The sequence below is a fragment of the Dermochelys coriacea genome, chromosome 11, assembly GCF_009764565.3.
Source record: "Dermochelys coriacea isolate rDerCor1 chromosome 11, rDerCor1.pri.v4, whole genome shotgun sequence".
Taxonomy (NCBI): domain Eukaryota; kingdom Metazoa; phylum Chordata; order Testudines; family Dermochelyidae; genus Dermochelys; species Dermochelys coriacea.
The window spans coordinates 10,987,933-11,006,888 of record NC_050078.2 but is presented as its reverse complement, the minus strand read 5'-3'; the positions used below and the strand labels follow the sequence as shown (position 1 = coordinate 11,006,888).

General features: G+C 43.5%; 1 protein-coding gene across 1 annotated transcript in view; it reads right to left on the bottom strand.

The window, feature by feature from the left end:
• PDIA5 (protein disulfide isomerase family A member 5) overlaps nucleotides 1-18,956 on the bottom strand; it is a 126,896-nt gene that overhangs the window by 81,499 nt on the left and 26,441 nt on the right. Inside the window, exons 4-7 of the mRNA XM_038422140.2 lie at nucleotides 8,589-8,672; nucleotides 7,742-7,787; nucleotides 3,478-3,570; nucleotides 2,050-2,110 (exon numbers count right to left, since the gene is read on the bottom strand). Coding sequence (XP_038278068.1) covers nucleotides 2,050-2,110; nucleotides 3,478-3,570; nucleotides 7,742-7,787; nucleotides 8,589-8,672 — 284 coding nt within the window. The remainder of the gene's footprint in view (nucleotides 1-2,049; nucleotides 2,111-3,477; nucleotides 3,571-7,741; nucleotides 7,788-8,588; nucleotides 8,673-18,956) is intronic.

Sequence of the window (18,956 nt, the reverse complement as noted above, 5' to 3'; positions counted from 1 at the left end):
CAAGAAAGTTTAGAAGCACTGCAGATCTCAGTCAGGTACCATCCCAGATGGACGGATTTGGGACCCCATTCTTATCAAAGGTGAAGTTTTCTTCCAGCATTGGGTAATAACACTGTGAAACACTGAGATGCGTGTAAGAGACTGATCCAGATTCCCCTTTTCCAGTAACAAGACTTAGCTACAAAAGGTTCCATCCACACCACATGGCAGCAATCAGTATCTGTACGTTCTGATAACCAGTATTTTAATGTGACTGCTGGATGAGTTTGGTCTTTCTTGAGTAGGTGGCACAGTGGAAGGGAGGTAGAAGAGTGGGAAGAGAACCAACTAAGAAGGTTAATGTTAAATAAAAGACGAGGGAATAAAAGATTATGAAATCAAAGGCGGGTAAAAAAAAAAAGTAAGCTTCTTTGTAGAAGTTTAGAGAGCAGCAAAAGCATTACAATAGCAAAAACTAGCAGGTGTTCCAAAGAAGCAAGACTGGAATCAGCAGTGTCTCGGGAAACAGTTCAAGGAGAATTAAGGGTCAGATAATGCACATTTCAAGAAAGGGACTTGGTTGTGGAAAACAATTATTAATGAAGGAGGTAAACTGTGAAAGTGTTCTGGGACTCAGGAATCTTTCTAAAGGAATGAGTTACAGACTTAGGGAAGGCATATCATCTCACGCGGACGCAAGACAAGAGGCAGTTGCTGGGAGTTACAGTATATGCTGCAACTCAGAACACGGCAAGGCCATGCAGAGATGAACCGGAGGATCTCTCCACGCATGTAAAGTTTAAATGAAAGGGCCGAGGGTAAGCTGCAGTGGTAAGGGAAATTCACTCTGACTGAGCTATCAGACCAAATCCTAGGCAGTCCCTAGCAAAGCTCAGATGGGGCTAAACGTAGAATTACATGCCCGGGATGAGGAAACCACTTTGGGCCACTCATTAGGAAAACACAGACAATGCTGCCTTGGGATGCTCAGTTTTACACAACAAAGCAATGACCACCCAATTGCAAGTGACACCTAACTCATCACCAGTTCCACTACCAAGGCTAATGCAGCAGTGCTTTTCTATCTTGGATCACGTGATCGCTCCCTTTCATAGCTCGCCTGCCTTGCAAGTGGGTAATTGCTCTAAATGCTGAGTGTTAAAGAGCTGAAAGCCTCTAGGTTGCTGAATGGAATTGCAAGGAGCCACCAATTAGTAGCAGTGCAACATTCACACACAGTGATGTTCGCAGCATGACTCAGTCACTGAGCGTTGATACAACGCAAACATAACCTCACTGCAACACAATGTCAAGGTATCGCACCGCTGTCATTTGTGACTTGTTACAACTCCACCTGATACACTCTTCCCCAAACACTTTGAGGGACCCTGGCAACTTGGGTTCAATTACTCAGCAGCCCATGTTATATATCATGTATGCAGCTCTCCTGAGCAGTATTCGGTCCCCTCTGCCTGACACAAGGAAGGACATATGAAGCTGCAGCCAGAGCCCCAGTCTCCTTTGGGGATTCACTGTTCTCATGAGACCAGCTTTTCATGGGCTACGGAGAAGAACACTGCAGAAAGTAAATAAAAACATGAACAGTATTCACATGCATCCACAGTACTGTACAGGGCAGAGTGCTAGGCACACACAAAAGTATGTGCATTATTAAGTCATACACACTCAGCATGCCAAACAGGAATAGAGCACGAGAAAACCAGACAGGACAAATAGTAAGAAAGTGATGTGAAAGTGTAGTGACTGAGACCAATACCAGCAGGCAGTGGAAAGAGGCATGACTTGTGGAAAGAAAAGGGAAACAAATTAAAAAAAAGACTGATTGGCCAGGAGAGTGATAGAGTGGATGCCAGGGGGAAAGAGACCAGAAAGAAACCAGAAGACAAATACTAAGGGATGTACAGTGCAAGATGAATATTAGCCACTAAAGTGGAATAAATGAAGAAAGTGGTGGGAAAACCACCACACAGAGGAGAACACTTCTGGCTAGGGATGATGGCTGATCAGCCACAGCAGTGAAAGGTTGACAGGAAATACCAGATCACGTACATGGGGCATAGAACATCATCAGAAGAGGTCTTTCTTCTTTCTTTAGAAGCCTTCTGAATTCCTAAAGTATAAACCAAACAAAAACAGTTATCAATGAAATAGACGCATGTATCAGGCCACAGTCACTTTTATTTGTGTTCAACTTTAAAAGGCAAATAATGTATTAAAGACTTCTCCTGGTTTGCTTTGTTATTTAAGGGGGAAAAAATCTTGTAAAAAGCCAAAACTTGAATCTCAATCTTGCACTCAATTCGGGCTTAGAAAGAGTTAATACAAATTACAACGGGACTCATTCACTAAATACCTTACAAGAAATTTTCAGTGATAGTGTAATTTCTACACCCTATCTGCCGACTCTCACTAGAGGCTTTTGGAAGCTATAGAATAATAGACCCGTTTTCCAGCCAGATCCTCTCAAAGAAAAACTACTCTGATTTCTCATTAAGGAGCTGGACTCGATAAAAAAAAAATTACTTTAGCTTCCACACCATGAAAGCCTAGGCAGGGCCATGAGAGGCCATGAGAATAGATTTTTTAGTGCCGGTATGGTGGGAAAACCAGATGAAGTTTCTAAATTGAATGTGACCCCTGGGAGAGTTTGTAATGGAGAACAAAAATTGAACATTAAAAATTAATCTTCTTACAAAAACTGAATGTCAAAATAACTGTTCCTTATATCAAAAATGAAAGCTAGAAATGGAAAAGGCTCTTTATGAAACACCATCTAAAGCTTAATCAATTAAAATTTTAAAATCAATAGACTGGAAAAGCATACCAAAACACCAAACTGATCATTACTGGAGACAGCACAGTTACCACTGCAACGTCCCTGGCTTTTCAAAACGAGAAATAAAATTTTACATATTCACAGCCTTCCCACTTGAACTGAGAGGAAGGCTGGTCTTGTGGTTACAGCACTGGGCAAGCACTGTGGAGATGTGGTTTCATTTCCTGCTTCCTGCCATAGACTCCCTGCAAGATCTCGGGAAAATCACTGAATCTCATTGTGCTTTATTGTCAGCCTATAAAATGAAAATAGCATTACTTTCTCCCAGCCTGTGTCTCTCATCTTTATTTAGACGTAAACTCCTCATGGCAGGGAATGGTCACTTACTGGGTGTACTGCTCCTACCACAATGAGGCCCCAGTCTCAGTTGTATTATTGCAATACCCCCAATGGTTTTACAATTCACTAAAAGTAAGGCAGCATGCTGCAGCAGAAAAAGGAGTCAGGAGATTGAGCTCTGTAGTTAATGTGAGATGTGAACTTGAAAGAGTCACTTAATCTGTTCCGCAGTTTCTTCTTCTGAAAAGGGGGATAATGGTGCTTGCTCACTTTTGTAAACTGTTCTCTCTCTCTCACACACACACTTCTTACTGACATTACGTTAAAAATACAGACACACTTCATGTATCTGGTTGAAGTACCTTTTCACTGTCAACATGCACAACATCTTTGGCTTCGGGATCCTCTTCCCACAATGGAGCTCCTTCTGGATCCTTTAGAAAGGCCACCACTGACTGCGATGAATGGAAAGACAACAAGGGGCTTTTAAACATAATTGCTAGCAGAACAGAAGGGATACCGTCCCAAATGCCACCTTTCCACTCAGCTGACTTTTCGTCTTCCCTTTCAGCAACAGTTTTTGCCATTCTGCCCTAAAGCCATACTCTTTAATGCAGCGGAGGGACCCTGAGTAGTGGAACTGATGCTGTTTATCTGAACAAGCGTGAAAGGTGCTGGAGTTGAGGGGCAGTTCAAAGGCATGGACTCCCTGCATGACATGAATATCCCAGGTCAGCAGGGCTTGTTCTCTCCATATGGCTGATGGTGCCAGGGCAAAAACAGGTCAAGAGATGGGCATGATCAGGTTAGAGGACACATTGCTGCAAGGATCCTCCAGACCGCAGTAGACTACTTCAGTGGAACTAGATTCTGTAAAGCAGCTCCTCAGCTGGTCCGTGGCTTGGTGGGCTAAGATTCCTCCCTGCCTTTGAGACAGATTCTTATTCCATTCAAGCAGCTCACACTTGAGAAGTCTAGTGTACTCACAGACACACATAGTTAGCATATACTCAGCTGGTCAAATTAAAGTCTAGATTTGAGCTCAACCAGCTTAGGTGGTGCTGAAGATTTGTCTACTTTAGACTTTTCAGACATGTTAGCCGACATATGCCAACACCCCACCTTTTATTCCGGTCTAGATAAGGCCTTAGTGACATTCTTACAACCCCTTTGCCTTCAGTGGGGCTGCAACAGTGTAACCGACTGGAACTCAGCACAACTATCTATTTGTGATAGGCAAGAAGAAAGATTCCAACTACATCCCAGTTAGCTCTGAAAGGCTCAGAGGAGGGAAAAGCAGTATCTGTGTCTTTTAGTTACTCAAGTCAGCAAACAGACCTTCTAATACACCTAGGGAGCTGAGTTAGGAGACTTTACTTACTCAGGCACTTTTGGGGGAAGCAACACACATTACCACAGTGGTAGCAGAGATGGGTCCCATCTAGACAGGCCAAACCATCTTATAATGTCATTGTAACTGAAGCTACGGGCAATAACCTCCCTGACCAATGCTGGAAGAGGGCTCTATAGCATGCAGGGGGAGGTAGGGCTCGTGAAAGAGAGGGAGGAAGGCAGAGAGAGATCTTCTGCAGTTAAGAATGATGCATTAGATTCTGTTCTCTCGGAGTTGCCAGAGCTGTGTCTAGATCTCAATTATAAATTGGGGAAGAGGTAGGGAGTTCAACCTTTTAACTGCTATCAAACTTGATTTCAGGAATTCCCATGTGCCAAGTTCAGCTATGTAGAAACAGATTCCATTAGAGGATGAAGGATTAAAGGGATTTAATTCATCCAGCCTCTCTCTCGCAGCCAAAAAAAGATGCTGTGTCATATTTTCTGGCAGGGGTACGCAGCATATTGCCTTCCACTCATTCCTCTGCTTGGTGGAGCTTCCGTATTTCCTGCGCATTTTAAAAAAAACCCTTTTAATCCCAAGAACGTAAAAAGCAACTACAAGGGTTCCTGCACTCCCAGGTTAGGGTTGGAGATCTGGACAAGGTCCACCCACTGTGTCAGGGAGTCCGTAGCAAAACACTGTGATTAAAAACATATTTTGATCTCGTAGCACGGACAGGACCAAGTTGTGCTTTAACTGTTTTCTCAAACCACACCAAAGTTTTGAACTTAACACAGATGTAGCACAGTTCAGGAACCTAGTTTTGTCCACTCTATATTGCAAGATCAAACCATGTTCCAACACGATGGAACCAGGCTCCCCAGCACAGCGGTGAGCCCCATATGAGCTGGTTGTTAAATGGCCATATTATGGAAAGTAAACTATAATGCATCAGGATTCTAATAAGAAGCTTATTATCCTTTAGATTTGACACATAAATCAGTTTTAAACACGGACTTGCAAGAGCAAACTTGATTCAGAGATAATACCGGGACTAATTTACTGGACTAGCACTTCTGTGTATTCTCTTTGCTATTATTGAAGAGATTTATGTTTTAACAAGTTTTATCCTTTACAGAACAGGAGAAAATTCCCTTTCAGTTAGATCTTGCAGTGGAGGTTTAAATTCCAATCCTGCATTTATGGCATCCTGGCCTTACACTATCGAAGACTACAAGTTAGACAGCATGGTCGATCAATTAAAGTAGATGACTTGGAATAAAAAAAAAATAAAACCTGGTTTCTGTTGCCACTGAGTTGCCGTGTGATGTGGAATAAATCCCTTAACCTCTTTGTGTTTTAGTGTGCCCATCTGTAAAATGGATACAATAACCTATCTAGCTGGGGTATTGCACCACTTAGTGGTTAGTGTTTGTAAAGTACTTGGAGATGCATGGCCGAAATGCAATTGAGGGAGATCTATCACAGCCTATGCAAGATGAAATAGGAAGAGAAGATGAGCTTTAAGGGAGAAAAGCCCTTGCTCTGAGTAGCAAAGCTAGTGAGAAAGTTTATGAAAGTCATGTTGAATAATTGACTGATGCTGAACTGATGCATTTGGCAAGCTAACTTTAAAGACACTAAACTGATAATAAGGAGTATGGTCTTTGAACATGGAGGCAGGATGGTACCTGGATAACCCCTTTTCATCTGCACTAGGGCCAGATACCCCGTTCCTTGGGTCATCAAGGAGTTGCTTACTCATCTTCAGTAGGCAGTGGATAGGGTGGATGGTAGGGCCATGTAATCCAGTCAATAAGGTCAGGGGAGGCCCAAGAAAGATATGCCTAATAGGGCAGCGGGAATGGGGAAAGCTCCCAGCAGAAGCTGAGCGAATAAGTAACAGACCATAATGTTTAAGAATGTACCTGCTCCGCTCCCTAGTAACAGCACACTAATCCCTTTGGGGGTATGTGCATGCCTTGCGCTTTACCATTGCACATCAGCCAGCACTGCAGGAGCATTTCTCCCTTGCTGCGGCACCATTTGTAGGGGATATGGGATGCTTCCTGGCCTCCACCAAGACCCTTATTGAACAGGGTGGGAAGACAAGTGCCCTTACCCAACAAGGACTGAAGACAGGATAATAGACACCGAGTGCTCCCGGAAAACCATAGATTCAACCCTCTGCCCATCTCAAAGATAGAAAACGTAAGTCCCCTTGGAAATACTGGCTTTACGGGGAACATGCAGGAGTGGGTTGAAAGTCAGCCAGCATGCACAGATCCCACAGTGAAAGTTCATGTAACCCACATGCATCGAGCTCTGCAGGTTTGTTCATCTCCAGTTCAAAACCTGGCCTGAGGCAAAAGGGAAAAGCGAATGCCATGGTGTTAGTCTGGGCATTCGTCTACGAAGTGCTCAGGAGAATCCCCGTTCAGAAGGCTAAACCTGCTGGGAAAGCAGGAGGTGCTGCAGGGCTGGATGGAGGAGCTGCAGCAAAGCTGCACAGGTGGTGTTACTGCAGGGCTGGATCTGGTGCAGTGGCAGGGCTGTGGAGGGCCCAGCACTAGGATCAGAAGACACGTTGCCAGTTACAATGCAGGTTCCCTGCCAGGGCTTCTTTGGGGCAAGCTTTGCAATGTCTGCCTGACCTACAGAGCTTTTAATCTACTGCATCAAAATTCACACATTTATTTGAATTTTTGACAGTCTTTTTTCCTTCTTTCATTGTCTCCCTAGAATTTTGCTTCCTGTTGGTCTGTGTGAAATCTCCAGGAGGAGAAAGGAGGTCATTTTGTTCCTACTGTGCTCAGGGCAGATCCATATGAATATAGGCTGCCATAATCAGATCAGAGAAAAGGCCATTTCATCTCCCTTTAAAGCTCATATCTCGGCGGTTAGAACAACAGAGAAAGTATTTCCCAAAATGCTGTCCAGCTAACACTATTAGTTACACACTGCCATCGACAGGATCTCAAGGCAAAACAACATATTTGTTACCAGCCTGCAGGTAAACTACATTACAATTTAACATTGGTTCTATCTTGGTAATCATATCCAACTTTTGTGGATATGTAGCTGACAGACGCATAGAGACAGAATAATCTAAAGGGTTTTTTTTTTGTTTTTTTTTTTTTTTTGGTAACAGCTGTTTGTGAAATTTACCCTCTCCCTGCCACCTTCTACACAATACTGCAAAAGCCAACATTTGTTTTTAATCCACATATGTCTCCCCATCCCCCCCACTTTCCAGTGCCAAAAAAAAAAAATCAAATATTTAAATTTACCTTCAGTGTGACAGCTCGGTTATATTCAATGTGAAATGCACCATCCCTGTTGAATGAGGAGTGGGGAACAGTGTTAACTTTCAGGAATGTTGCTAGAAATCATACAGCTGTTTATCCTGGCATCTCATTATCCAGAATAAAATTATTCTACTCAAATCACAGAACTGTGTGAAATGTACAGCAAAGCAATTAAAAAAAGGAAGGGGGGAAGCTTAAAGCAAACAGCTCTTTAGTGAATAATTTCTTCTGCGAAGCCTTAATGAGAACATTTACTAGAGGTATGATCTTCGGAGACGCAGATGCTCAGCACTTCTTACATTTGCAATATTGCCACTCTTATTATGCGTAATAATACGCAGCATTTTTCATCAAAAGATCTCAAAGTGCTTAGCAAAGGATGTATGCATTATTTGAGATGGGGCAACTGAGGCGGGAAGTGTCTTGCCCAAGGCCACCCAGCAGGCCAGTGGCAGAGCCAGAAATAGGTCTTCCAGGTCCCAGTCCAGTGCTCTATTTACTAGGCCACACAGCCTCCCTCAGATTCATACCTCTATTCATATAGGGCCTGATTCAGCAAAGCATGTAAGCATGTGATTACATTCCATTAAATTCAATACCTTAGTAAATTCACCTTTAATGGGATGTAGGCACATGCTGAGATGCTTAGTTGAGTAGGGGCCTGGGCTGCTTTAAATGTCCAAGTGCACAGTGGCAAGCTAATAAGCCCCTGTACTAACGTGCAGTATTACAGGCTACAGAACTAATAATCACAGGTTACATCATGTGGATGTTACACAGTAGCCTGAACAATTAGTAACAGCAAATCTCATCTCAACCCCATACTCACTTATAATGCAATAATTCCACCCCTTTCTCCTTTGAATTAGGATCGGCTTTCATCTTCTTGCATACTTTTCGGCTTTCTGCATCACTGCAAAAATACAGAGACAGGAAAATGTATGGTTAAAACACAAAATCAAAATGCATCCAACATTTAAAATACAATGCATAGCTCTGGTTTCTCGTCAGCTTTGTTGTGATTACTGGTAGTTTAGGAACCTCACTCACTTAAATCTCGAACAACAGTGGTTTCTATCAAAGTTTACAAGCATACGGGAACCTTGCTGCAGCCAATCCTGATTCTGACAGTTTGTACATGGGTGATAAAATGGGGACCAGTAATCGCAGTTTCTGCCCAGATTCCTCTCTCTTAGAACTGAGTTTAGCTGCTACATGTTTTAGTGTGTAGGCAGGGGTTCAGTGCAGGTGACTAAGAGAGAGAGTCCACAAAGAATGTGTCCACAGCTTTGTTGACAGGATTGGTGAGCAAACAGTGTTGCAGGAAGGGATTTGAATTAAAATCAACTTTTTGTATCTGGGTAGAAGGGAATTCCAGGTAAAAGGGGCAGGCAGCGAAGACAAGAGTGGGAAAAGGATAGAGGCTGAGGCAAAGGGGCAAGAGGGGAAGAAATTATACAGATGTATATGCTAATTCAGGAAAAAGAAAAGGAGTACTTGTGGCACCTTAGAGACTAACCAGGTCACAAGTACTCCTTTGCTTTTTGCGAATACAGAGTAACACGGCTGCTTCTCTGAAACCTGTAATTCAGGAAAGCATCCCTGTTCAGGACAGTAGTTCAGCATGTGCTCAAGTCCCGTTGAAGCACATACTTAAGTGCTGTCCTGAATTCCGCACAAAGGTCAGAGTGGAGTTGCATGGAACCTTAAAGGTTGACGTGAATGTGAAAGGCAAGAGGAAGCCAGTGAAGGAACTTTGCAGAGAGGCCAAAAATGGTCAGAGTGGCATGGGAAAAGGAGGATTCGCGTCAGCAATGCTATTCTTTGCATAGACAAAGACCGAGATTAAAAGGCTTTAAAACCTGTTCCTCAGCAGCCGGCAGCAGGTACTTTTTGCACTGATAAATCAATTTAGAAAATGAAAACGCTGAGCACCCATCAATGTTGCTGAAAGTTACACTAATTAGAGCCACTTATGAAAGCCTAGACACATTGGGTATGTCTATACTGCAATAGAACACCCGTTGCTTGCCCATGTCAGCTGACTCAGACTCAGGGGGCTCCGCAATGTTGATGTCTGGGCTTGAACTGAAACCCAGGCTCTGGGACCCTGCAAGTGGAAGGGTCAGAGCCTGGGCTCGGGCTCATCTCCGCTGCAATTTTATAGCCCTGCAGCCCAAGTCCTGCAAGCCCAAGTCAGCTGACAAGGGCCAGGTGTGGGTGTTTTGTTCCAGCATACACACCCCCCAATGGCTGTCAGGAGCCCCAATAAACGCAGTGCTTCTGCTGGTGTTTGTGACTGAGACTGTCAGGATAACGGTCTGTCTGCAATAACGAACAATAAATTAACGCTGTGTTGCAGATAAGAGCAAACTCTGTGTGCAGAGGTTTTCTGAACACGCTTTACAGATCACGTTAAAGAAAACAGTACTGACACGTAGAAAAACTACATCAGAGTGTTATTCTGTGGATCCAAATTAGCATTCGGAAGAAACAGCAATGCCTGTAACTATTCCCTCAATTTTTCAGTATCAAAATAGCTTGTAGTCTTGGGGGCTTACTAAACTCACATCCGTTCCTGGATTCACAGATCACGGCCAGTAACAGATTTCCCTATTCTTCACCTTCAGGTACCAAGAGATCACATGCTTGCTTCTCCAATACAGCTCTCACTATGGTCAGCAACATCTTTGTTACCTCCAGGCTGGACTATTGTGATCCACTCTCCGTAGAACTACAATAGGACAGCACTCTAAGGCTGCAGCCAGTACCAAACAGGGCTGCCTATCTCATGAGCAAAGTGAGCTAGTGACAGCATCGGACCCTGTGCTCCACTCTCTGCACATCAACTGAATGAAATTCAACATATTGTTTACCATCCACAAAGCCTTAAATAGCCATAAGCCGAGCTACCTGAGATCTCCCCACCCTCTCAGGCCTATCATGCCACCTCCACTCATCCAAGATGCTCCAGTGAACTGACCCATAGGCCAGGCTCAGGAGAGCCAATGACAAGGCATTCTCAGAGCCCTAGCATCCAAAACTCACTCTCACCAGAACATTATAGCTGAGACATAGAGGGTCCATCTGGACTAGAGCTTGTGCTGCTGTTGTAACTGGAGTAACTGGTTGCCAGTTAACACAAGCTAGCTAATGCCTTTGTACATGCTACTCTCGACACTCCGCAAACGTTAGTTCCAGGACACATACAACTGTGGTTTACCCTACATCTCCGCTTCATCTTAGAACAAATTTTGTGGAGTGTCTAGTTTAGCATGTACAAAGGTGCTGGCAACTCTATATAGCACAAGTTACAGTAGGGCCACAAGCTGTCGTCTAGACAGACCTTTGGATCTGCAGATAGTGTTGCTGTATATTTGCTTTCTGTTGCTGGGAATGTTTATCTTGGTCTGTTGAACAGGACACTGGAATGGGAGTCATGAGATAGATTCCATTTCCACCTCTGCCACTGATTCACTGTGGGGAAGTCACTTAGGAAAAATGAGGCTTTGAGAGCTATTTGTAAAATAGGGATAGCAAGACTTACCTTTGAAAAGTTCTTTAGATTTACAGAGAAGAAGTGCTACACAATATTGTTCTCCGATGGACGGGATGGCTAGGTATTAAAATGGGTGCCCTACGAATACTTGTAATGAACATAACCCAATGCAATTCCAACTAACTCCCCACTAACTTAGGCATCTATTAAACAATGGGAATACAAACAACAGATGGTACCTGGTCAAAAACCAGCCTCTAAAGCCTTGCCCACATTGGGGATTTGCCCCAATTCCAGCCACCTGTATAGATGCACAGGTGCAAACACACTAGTATAGACAAGGAAAGCTATGATTTGCACTGGTGCTTCTTACCCTGGTTTCCAGCACAAGTACACCAGGCCACAAAAGTTTCACCTATCTACACTAGGGTTTGCATTGAACAAGCTACACCCATGGCTGGATCACAGCAAATCCCCAGCACAGATGAGGCTTAGATCTCCATCCGTAATTTTTTCATGCATCACTGCATAGTCATAGCTTCACAGGTTCCCAGGCCAAGATTTCAGCATGTCTAATGCACCACGCAGAGGCTTCATTAATGTTTCTTTGGAAGGGGCAAAAAAAACCAAACAAGTCACTGAGAAGGGAATGCTGAATCTAGTTATTTTTATCTTTGCTCCTTCTGCTTATCTCCACGCAAGCCATAAAACAAAATAATCCGCAAGTCGTCTGTTGATAGTAACCTTCTCAGATACATTCAGGCCATTATTCTTAACAGTAAATACCAACAGAGCTTCAGCCTCTGCTCTGAGGAGATTTACCTCCTTTGGATTTCAGCCAACAGCCTCTCTCTAATGACAAGCGCTTCACCTCTCACATGGGAAAGAATAATTAGGTCTCCAGCTCTTGCGATTTAATTATACTGTTTGAAGTGGAAAGGAAGTTCGGTACAGGGCTTGTTTAAAAAAAAAAAAAAGAAAAAAAAAAAAAAGAAATCACACACACACACACACACACACAAACTCCCAAACTGACTGCCGAACTTATAAGACGTAAGAGATAAGGATCCAGGCTCAGGAAAAGTGGTTACTAGAGACACCTCAGAAATGTCAGCTTAAGTAATGAGGTCATGAACTCTGCCCACATGAATACTGCTCTACTTCCTCATGCCACCCACTTCTGCACAAATGTTAACCCCAGTAGCTCAGTGCCACGCCACCGCTGACAAGGAAGAGGCCACAGCTTTATTTACAGTGTGTTCCACAAATGATCCAGCTTTCTCCCCTGCGTTTAGCCCAAACCAGCGGCCAGAATATCCCCCTCCCAAAGGAGTGGGCACAACAGGAAACTTGCTGAAAATATCAACAGAGAAAGGGAAGCTGAACCAAAGTGGTACCATCTCACCACCTCCCACCACTCTGGCTCCACAGAAGCCATTAAGTGATCTATAATTTGCGGGAGGGACAGGGCTCATGGAAAGCCACCTTGGGAATATCCACCGAGCTTCCTGGCATTTGACAATGCTGCCCCTGCCAACATTAGCTTGCATGGAAACCTGCTTTGTATTGCCCACCCCACCCCGACGAAGGCGATGGAGTTGGCCCAGGTGCAGATGAGGAATCCGTGGAAACCCCTGAGGGAGATGTGCTGCTGTGGGATTCTAGGGGCAGCGTGAGGGCATTTTGCCTGGGTGAGGTGGTGTGAAGATCCGTGGGCTAAGAGCAGGAAAGAGATATGTTTTCAACTCAACTTTCAGAGGGATGGCAAGTCAATGAGGTAGAGGAAATACAGAAGGGTGTTCCCAATGCCAGGAGTTGCAAGGAAAAGGCTCTTGCATCAACTTTGGCCAGGCTGCATGGAAGAAAAGAGGAGAGGCCACTGCTAGATAATAGGGAGCAGAAAGACAAGGTCCAGGAGTTTGGCTGCAGCGAGCCCATGCAGGGTTTTTAGACACCTATGAAATCAAGGCTGAGTTGGATACTGACTTGAATATAGTGCCTGGTGGTGGCGCTATTGATCACCATCCCATCAGGTGCAAGTCAAAGATCCCTCTGGCAAATTCTGAAATCCGCAGGACAAGACTTGATGTGCTGGCCAATGTCCCCTCTCGCTCAATTCAGGAACAGCAACTTCCAGAATCCTCTAGAGATTTCCCTCCTCAGACAATGCTGACCCTTGACTTCTCACCAAGAAAGTCAAAGGAGCCCTATGCCTGCATCAGCTTCTGGCCAGAAAGTGACACTTTCTGGCTAGCAAGGGCCTGGGAAGTTTTTCAAACCCTCTTTTAGAATATGACAAAACTCTATGTGAAGAACAAGTTCATTTCTATAGCCCACAATAAAACAATGCTACTGTGTGGCCAGGCTGAGCCATATCATCTTCACATAGCATCAGCGCCTGGTTGTAGCTTGCTCTGGGGTCAACACTGGGCTCTGTGGTCAAGATAAGTCTGTAGCTGCAGCCGACGTGGTCCCAGGCATAAGAGAAGTGGCTAACAAAGACATCTGGGAAGCACTGTTTTAAATAATAAGGTCAATAACTCCGCCTATATTAACATTGGCTTGCTCCCAGATATGCATATCCATGTATGCCCAGCTGAACCATGCACCCATATCTCACAATCTGACATCTGGCTCAGTGACTCCTTCCTGTTACATTTTGTTTGCCAGTTCTGGTTATTGATACGATAGCAGCACCTACAGGCCCCAGCCAAGACTTAGGCCTTGTACGTGTGTATACTTACGTACGTACATACGTACGTACGTACGTACGCACGCACGCACACAGAGAGAGAGTGATCGACAACCCCGCCCCTGAAGAGTTTACAATCTCAACAGACAAGACAGAGACTGAGTGGCAGGGAGAATCAGAGACACACAGTGGTGGAGTGTCTTGTCCAAGCTTACACAGCAGGTCAATGCCAGAGCTGGACACAGAACCAGTGTCTCTAACACCCAGTCCAGCATCTAATTCACTGGATCACAATGCCTCTCAGATACACTTCAGATGCTGAAAGAAAATCATCATTCGGGACTGTCTTTCTGCCATCAGTGTTTCTGATCACTTTTTGCCTCTGCTCTTTAAGTGCTTCTACTTCCCCACGACGTGCCAGGAAAAACATGCATGCTTCAAATCCAGTTATAACTCCAGGTTAAGTGGAGTTTTGGAACATCCCTTGGATTTGTCCTGCCCAATAGCTTCGCTGGCAGCCAGCATTCTCTGAAGTTGGGGTGCCCAAGCTGTGCTCTGGGTAATCTCCCAAAGCCTGCTGGTGTCGCTTCTCTGGGTTCCCAACCTCAGTGCACAGCCTTCGCAAAGCTCTCAGAGATACATGCTCTTTTCTTCTTTTATGGCAACAAGCCAACGCACATCCAGAGATGCATGGAGTTCAGATCCTGCTAGCACCTCCAGCCAGACATCTACTCGCACTTGTGATCCAACAAAGTAGCAATTGAAAGCATTGCCAGAGACGTTCACAATCCATTTCAACAAAAACATACATACTTGCAATAGCAACTCTTAGATGCATCCTCTGAAATGAAAAGCCATTGCCAGTCAACGTCATATTTGTGACTATGACATTTAGAAACTTTAAATGCAACTGATAAGCCATGTGTTTTAGGCAGCATGTGATTTCTGACCATACGCCTTACAATCACCTTCCCTACACTAGAGCAAGAACCACACAATGCATTTATAATACAGCAGCATGTGTACTGTGCCAATCAAAGAAAAGACATACCAACCCCCTCCCTCCAATCTCACCCCAGATGTAGGGAGGGGTCTGTGTGTGTATCATTATTAATACTTCTTAGTCTGAGGTAGCAGCTGCCATGACTAGTGCTGCTTACAGTGTATCACATTTATACTGGACAGTCTCTACGTAAAAGAATGAATGGACACAAATCAGACGTCAAGAATTATAACATTCAAAAACCAGTTGGAGAACACTTCAATCTCTCTGGTCACTCGATCACAGACCTAAGAGTGGCTATACTTCAACAAAAAAGCTTCAAAAACAGACTCCAACGAGAGACTGCTGAATTGGAATTAATTTGCAAACTGGATACAATTAACTTAGGCTTGAATAGAGACTGGGAATGGATGAGTCATTACACAAAGTAAAACTATTTCCCCATGGTATTTCTCCCTCCCACCCCACCCCCCACTGTTCCTCTGATATTCTTGTTAACTGCTGGAATTAGCCTACCTTGCTTGTCACCATGAAAGGTTTTCCTCCTTTCCCCCCCCTGCTGCTGGTGGTGGCTTATCTTAAGTGATCACTCTCCTTACAGTGTGTATGATAAACCCATTGTTTCATGTTCTCTGTGTGTGTGTATATAAATCTCTCCTCTGTTTTTTCCACCAAATGCATCTGATGAAGTGAGCTGTAGCTCACGAAAGCTTATGCTCTAATAAATTTGTTAGTCTCTAAGGTGCCACAAGTACTCCTTTTCTTTTTGCGAATACAGACTAACACGGCTGCTACTCTGAAACCTGACATTTATATGGATCCTCATATTCTGTAATGATCCCAAGCCCTTCTATATCACTCTCCTGAGACAGATCTGATATGGGGCGGGGGTTGGGAGTAAAATCACTTCTCAGAAGCTGTCAACCTGGTTGCAAGAGCTCTTCTTCTCCAAACAGCTGTGCTAAGCAGCCACTGGATGATAATGGCTTACAGCCACTTAGACACAAAGCACATGCATCGCTCTCAACTCAGACAGGCACTCAGACACTGTGACAACAAGAGCAGTATAAGAACCTATGTGGAACAGAACAAGCAAAGACCCAGACAGCAGGACAAAGATAAAATTTTAAACACAGGAAGCTTAAAATAAAAGGACTCGTTCCTTTATTATAAATAACATTTGCCATAGTATGATGTTGCATTTTTCATGGAAATTAATTTACAAGAGAAGTGAGAACAACAGGTTTGCTTGTAACAGACAGAAATCAAGCAAGGGGCTGTACAATGGTTAAAGGGTTTGATTTGATTTTGGGGATGGGGAGGTTTGAACCACAAAGGAAAAACTGCTTCACAGAAAGTAAAAATCAGAAATGGGATTAGCAGATCAACAAGAATCCAGGGTCTCCTGTGGATTTTGGGGCTTGCCCAAAAGACAGCAAAACTCCTCCATCAGAGACCCACAATGCATCATAGTTCTCTATTCTGAACATTCCCCTGAAACATGATGCGAATGAGTGAGGCAGCAATTTATATGCTGTAGAAAACCAGCACCACCAGTGTTCCAATAAAATGATTCTGTCTACCCTCTAGTCAATTAGAAAGCCAAAGAACCTATACAAACAAAATGGGGGGGAGGGGGAGAGAACGTTTTCCAAAACTGAAGCTCGGGAGATTATAACAGCAAAATATCTTTAACCAAAAAAACAAGCACCCCAAGATAAAGCTAATGCAGGTGTCTTCAGACACCAACAATCAAGAGCGGGTAAAGAACCATTATACACCATGATCTTCCAGCTCTGTAGAAAGCCACAATGTTATAATGAATGGTATTTTCCTTGGAGTTCCGAATGAATAAGGTGGGGCAGCAACACACAAACACAACATCAAAATAAAATGGAGAGATTAAAAAAAGCAATCAAAGGCTCTGCAGAAAGCAAGCAAGCGTCACTTCTTTTTTTTTTAAAAAAGCACCCCTCTCATTGTAAATTCTACTAGACTCCATCTAAACTGTTGGATCTTGGTCTAGGAGATTCCAAATTATGGTAACAATGTGTAATCAACAGAAGGTGATAAGTATATGTTTGAATTCACATTAGAATTAAATATGTATTAAAATACCTCTAGGAAATATCATCCACATATACACAGAAGCGGTTATATAATGCATTATTCTTTGGTTGCGTCTTTGCATATGTATTTGATGAACTGGGAGAGTTACCTAGAGAATGTTTAAAGTGGATTATTAAGCACTAAATGCAAGAAAACGGAGGCAGTGTTTATTCAATTTTAGCTAACATTAACATTAACGTTAACATTCCGCAGTTAATCGGCAATTCAGATAATCAGAAAACAAATGGGAAGGTTGAATGCACGATCTGAGCGCTGCCTCTTATGTGCATGCATTCCAGTAGTCTTTAGTTAGATGCTGCCATAATTCTTCTGAACTAACGTAATACACCAGGGCTTGAAGAGTTTTACATCTAGTAGCCCAAAGGCTGAGCCTACTCACCAGGCTGAAATCCACTGATGACAAGTTTGCTCCTTTGCCCAATCTAAAGGAATAGTATAATTATAAAATAGCTTATATTCTTACAGTGGAGCTATTTCCCATGAATGAGAAATGTCTACAATGGGTGCTGTAGGGAGAAGAAAAACAGCGATAAGTCCGGTGGCACCTTAAAGACTAAAAGATTTAAGGAGCAGAGGCAATACAGGGTGTCTACTCTGTGAATAAAACCAGTGTTCTTAAATCTTGTTAGCTAACTCAAGTTAAAATATCAGGGAAATCAAGCCAACTTGATTTTTAACTTGGTTAGCAGCTCCCCTACATACTTTAACGCAAGTTGCTAACCCAAGCAGGTGCCACTCTTCTCCCTGAGTCGCTGACCTAATTGAGGAGGCAGTGTGATGTCAGAGAGACCATCTCCCGGTCAGTATTTAAAACTGAAGCCCTGACTCCTTGGAGCTAGTAGAATCCTATGGCACTTAGCACAATGGTCAGACGTGTCTCATCAGTGCCTGGCCAAATTCTAACATGTGTGATTACATCACATCAGGCCAGGTCTACATCACAAACATAGCTCTACAGGCAGTGATGCAATGAGGTAAGCTCCCTGGCTGACAGCTATTCTGGCAAAACCCTCTAATGTACACACGGTTATGCTGGCAAAACTGTGTTTTTCAAGTGTAGACCTGCCCTAAATCCCCTCAAGAACTTCAAACAGATATTTGTATTCTTCACTTCCTCTCCTACCTGTCCTGTAATGTTTACTTGCTATCTTCTACTGCACAGTTACTATCTTTCACCCCAGACGTGGCTACACTTAAGCAGACACTGTATAAATCCAACAGCACTGCATTCCTTTCTTTCCTCTTCTCTCTCTTCACCAGCTCTAGGAAAAGTTCTGAAATTCACAATTTCACCAAAGTTTATCAAAATTTCAGTCCCCACCCCCAAAATAAATAAATGGGGGGGGGGACAAAATGCAATAAATAGATAAAATAAATTTGCATCCCATTTTTGACCAGCTCTTATTTCCATCTTCAGTCACAAAAACTGAGATGGATTTTAGACTCTTAGAAGTCCCTCTCTTCCATCCGCAGTAATTAAACTAATTAATTTACTACAGACCCTATAAAAACGTTCTGTATTCAAAACATTAGGAAATGGGAAAGTCAGAGAGAACTATTTCACCCAACAGCTAACAAATACAATAAGATATCGGAAGGGAAGGAGAGCAACATCTTACAAAGGCATTCATCAGCCACCAACACCCATTTCTGCAGGAGGTAGGCAGGACTGAGGTATATGACATGGAAGCAGGAAGGTGGGATTAAGACCAACCCAAGAGCAAAGCTTCTTAGGCCAGATGGCATTTCCCTAACGAACGAACAGTCTGGATGTGATAAATCTGGGTACATGTGCTGTGACAGCAGATGGGACCCACACAAACAGCTTTGTTTCTGTTTGGGACCTACGTTAAAAAGCACCGTGTGTGTTTGA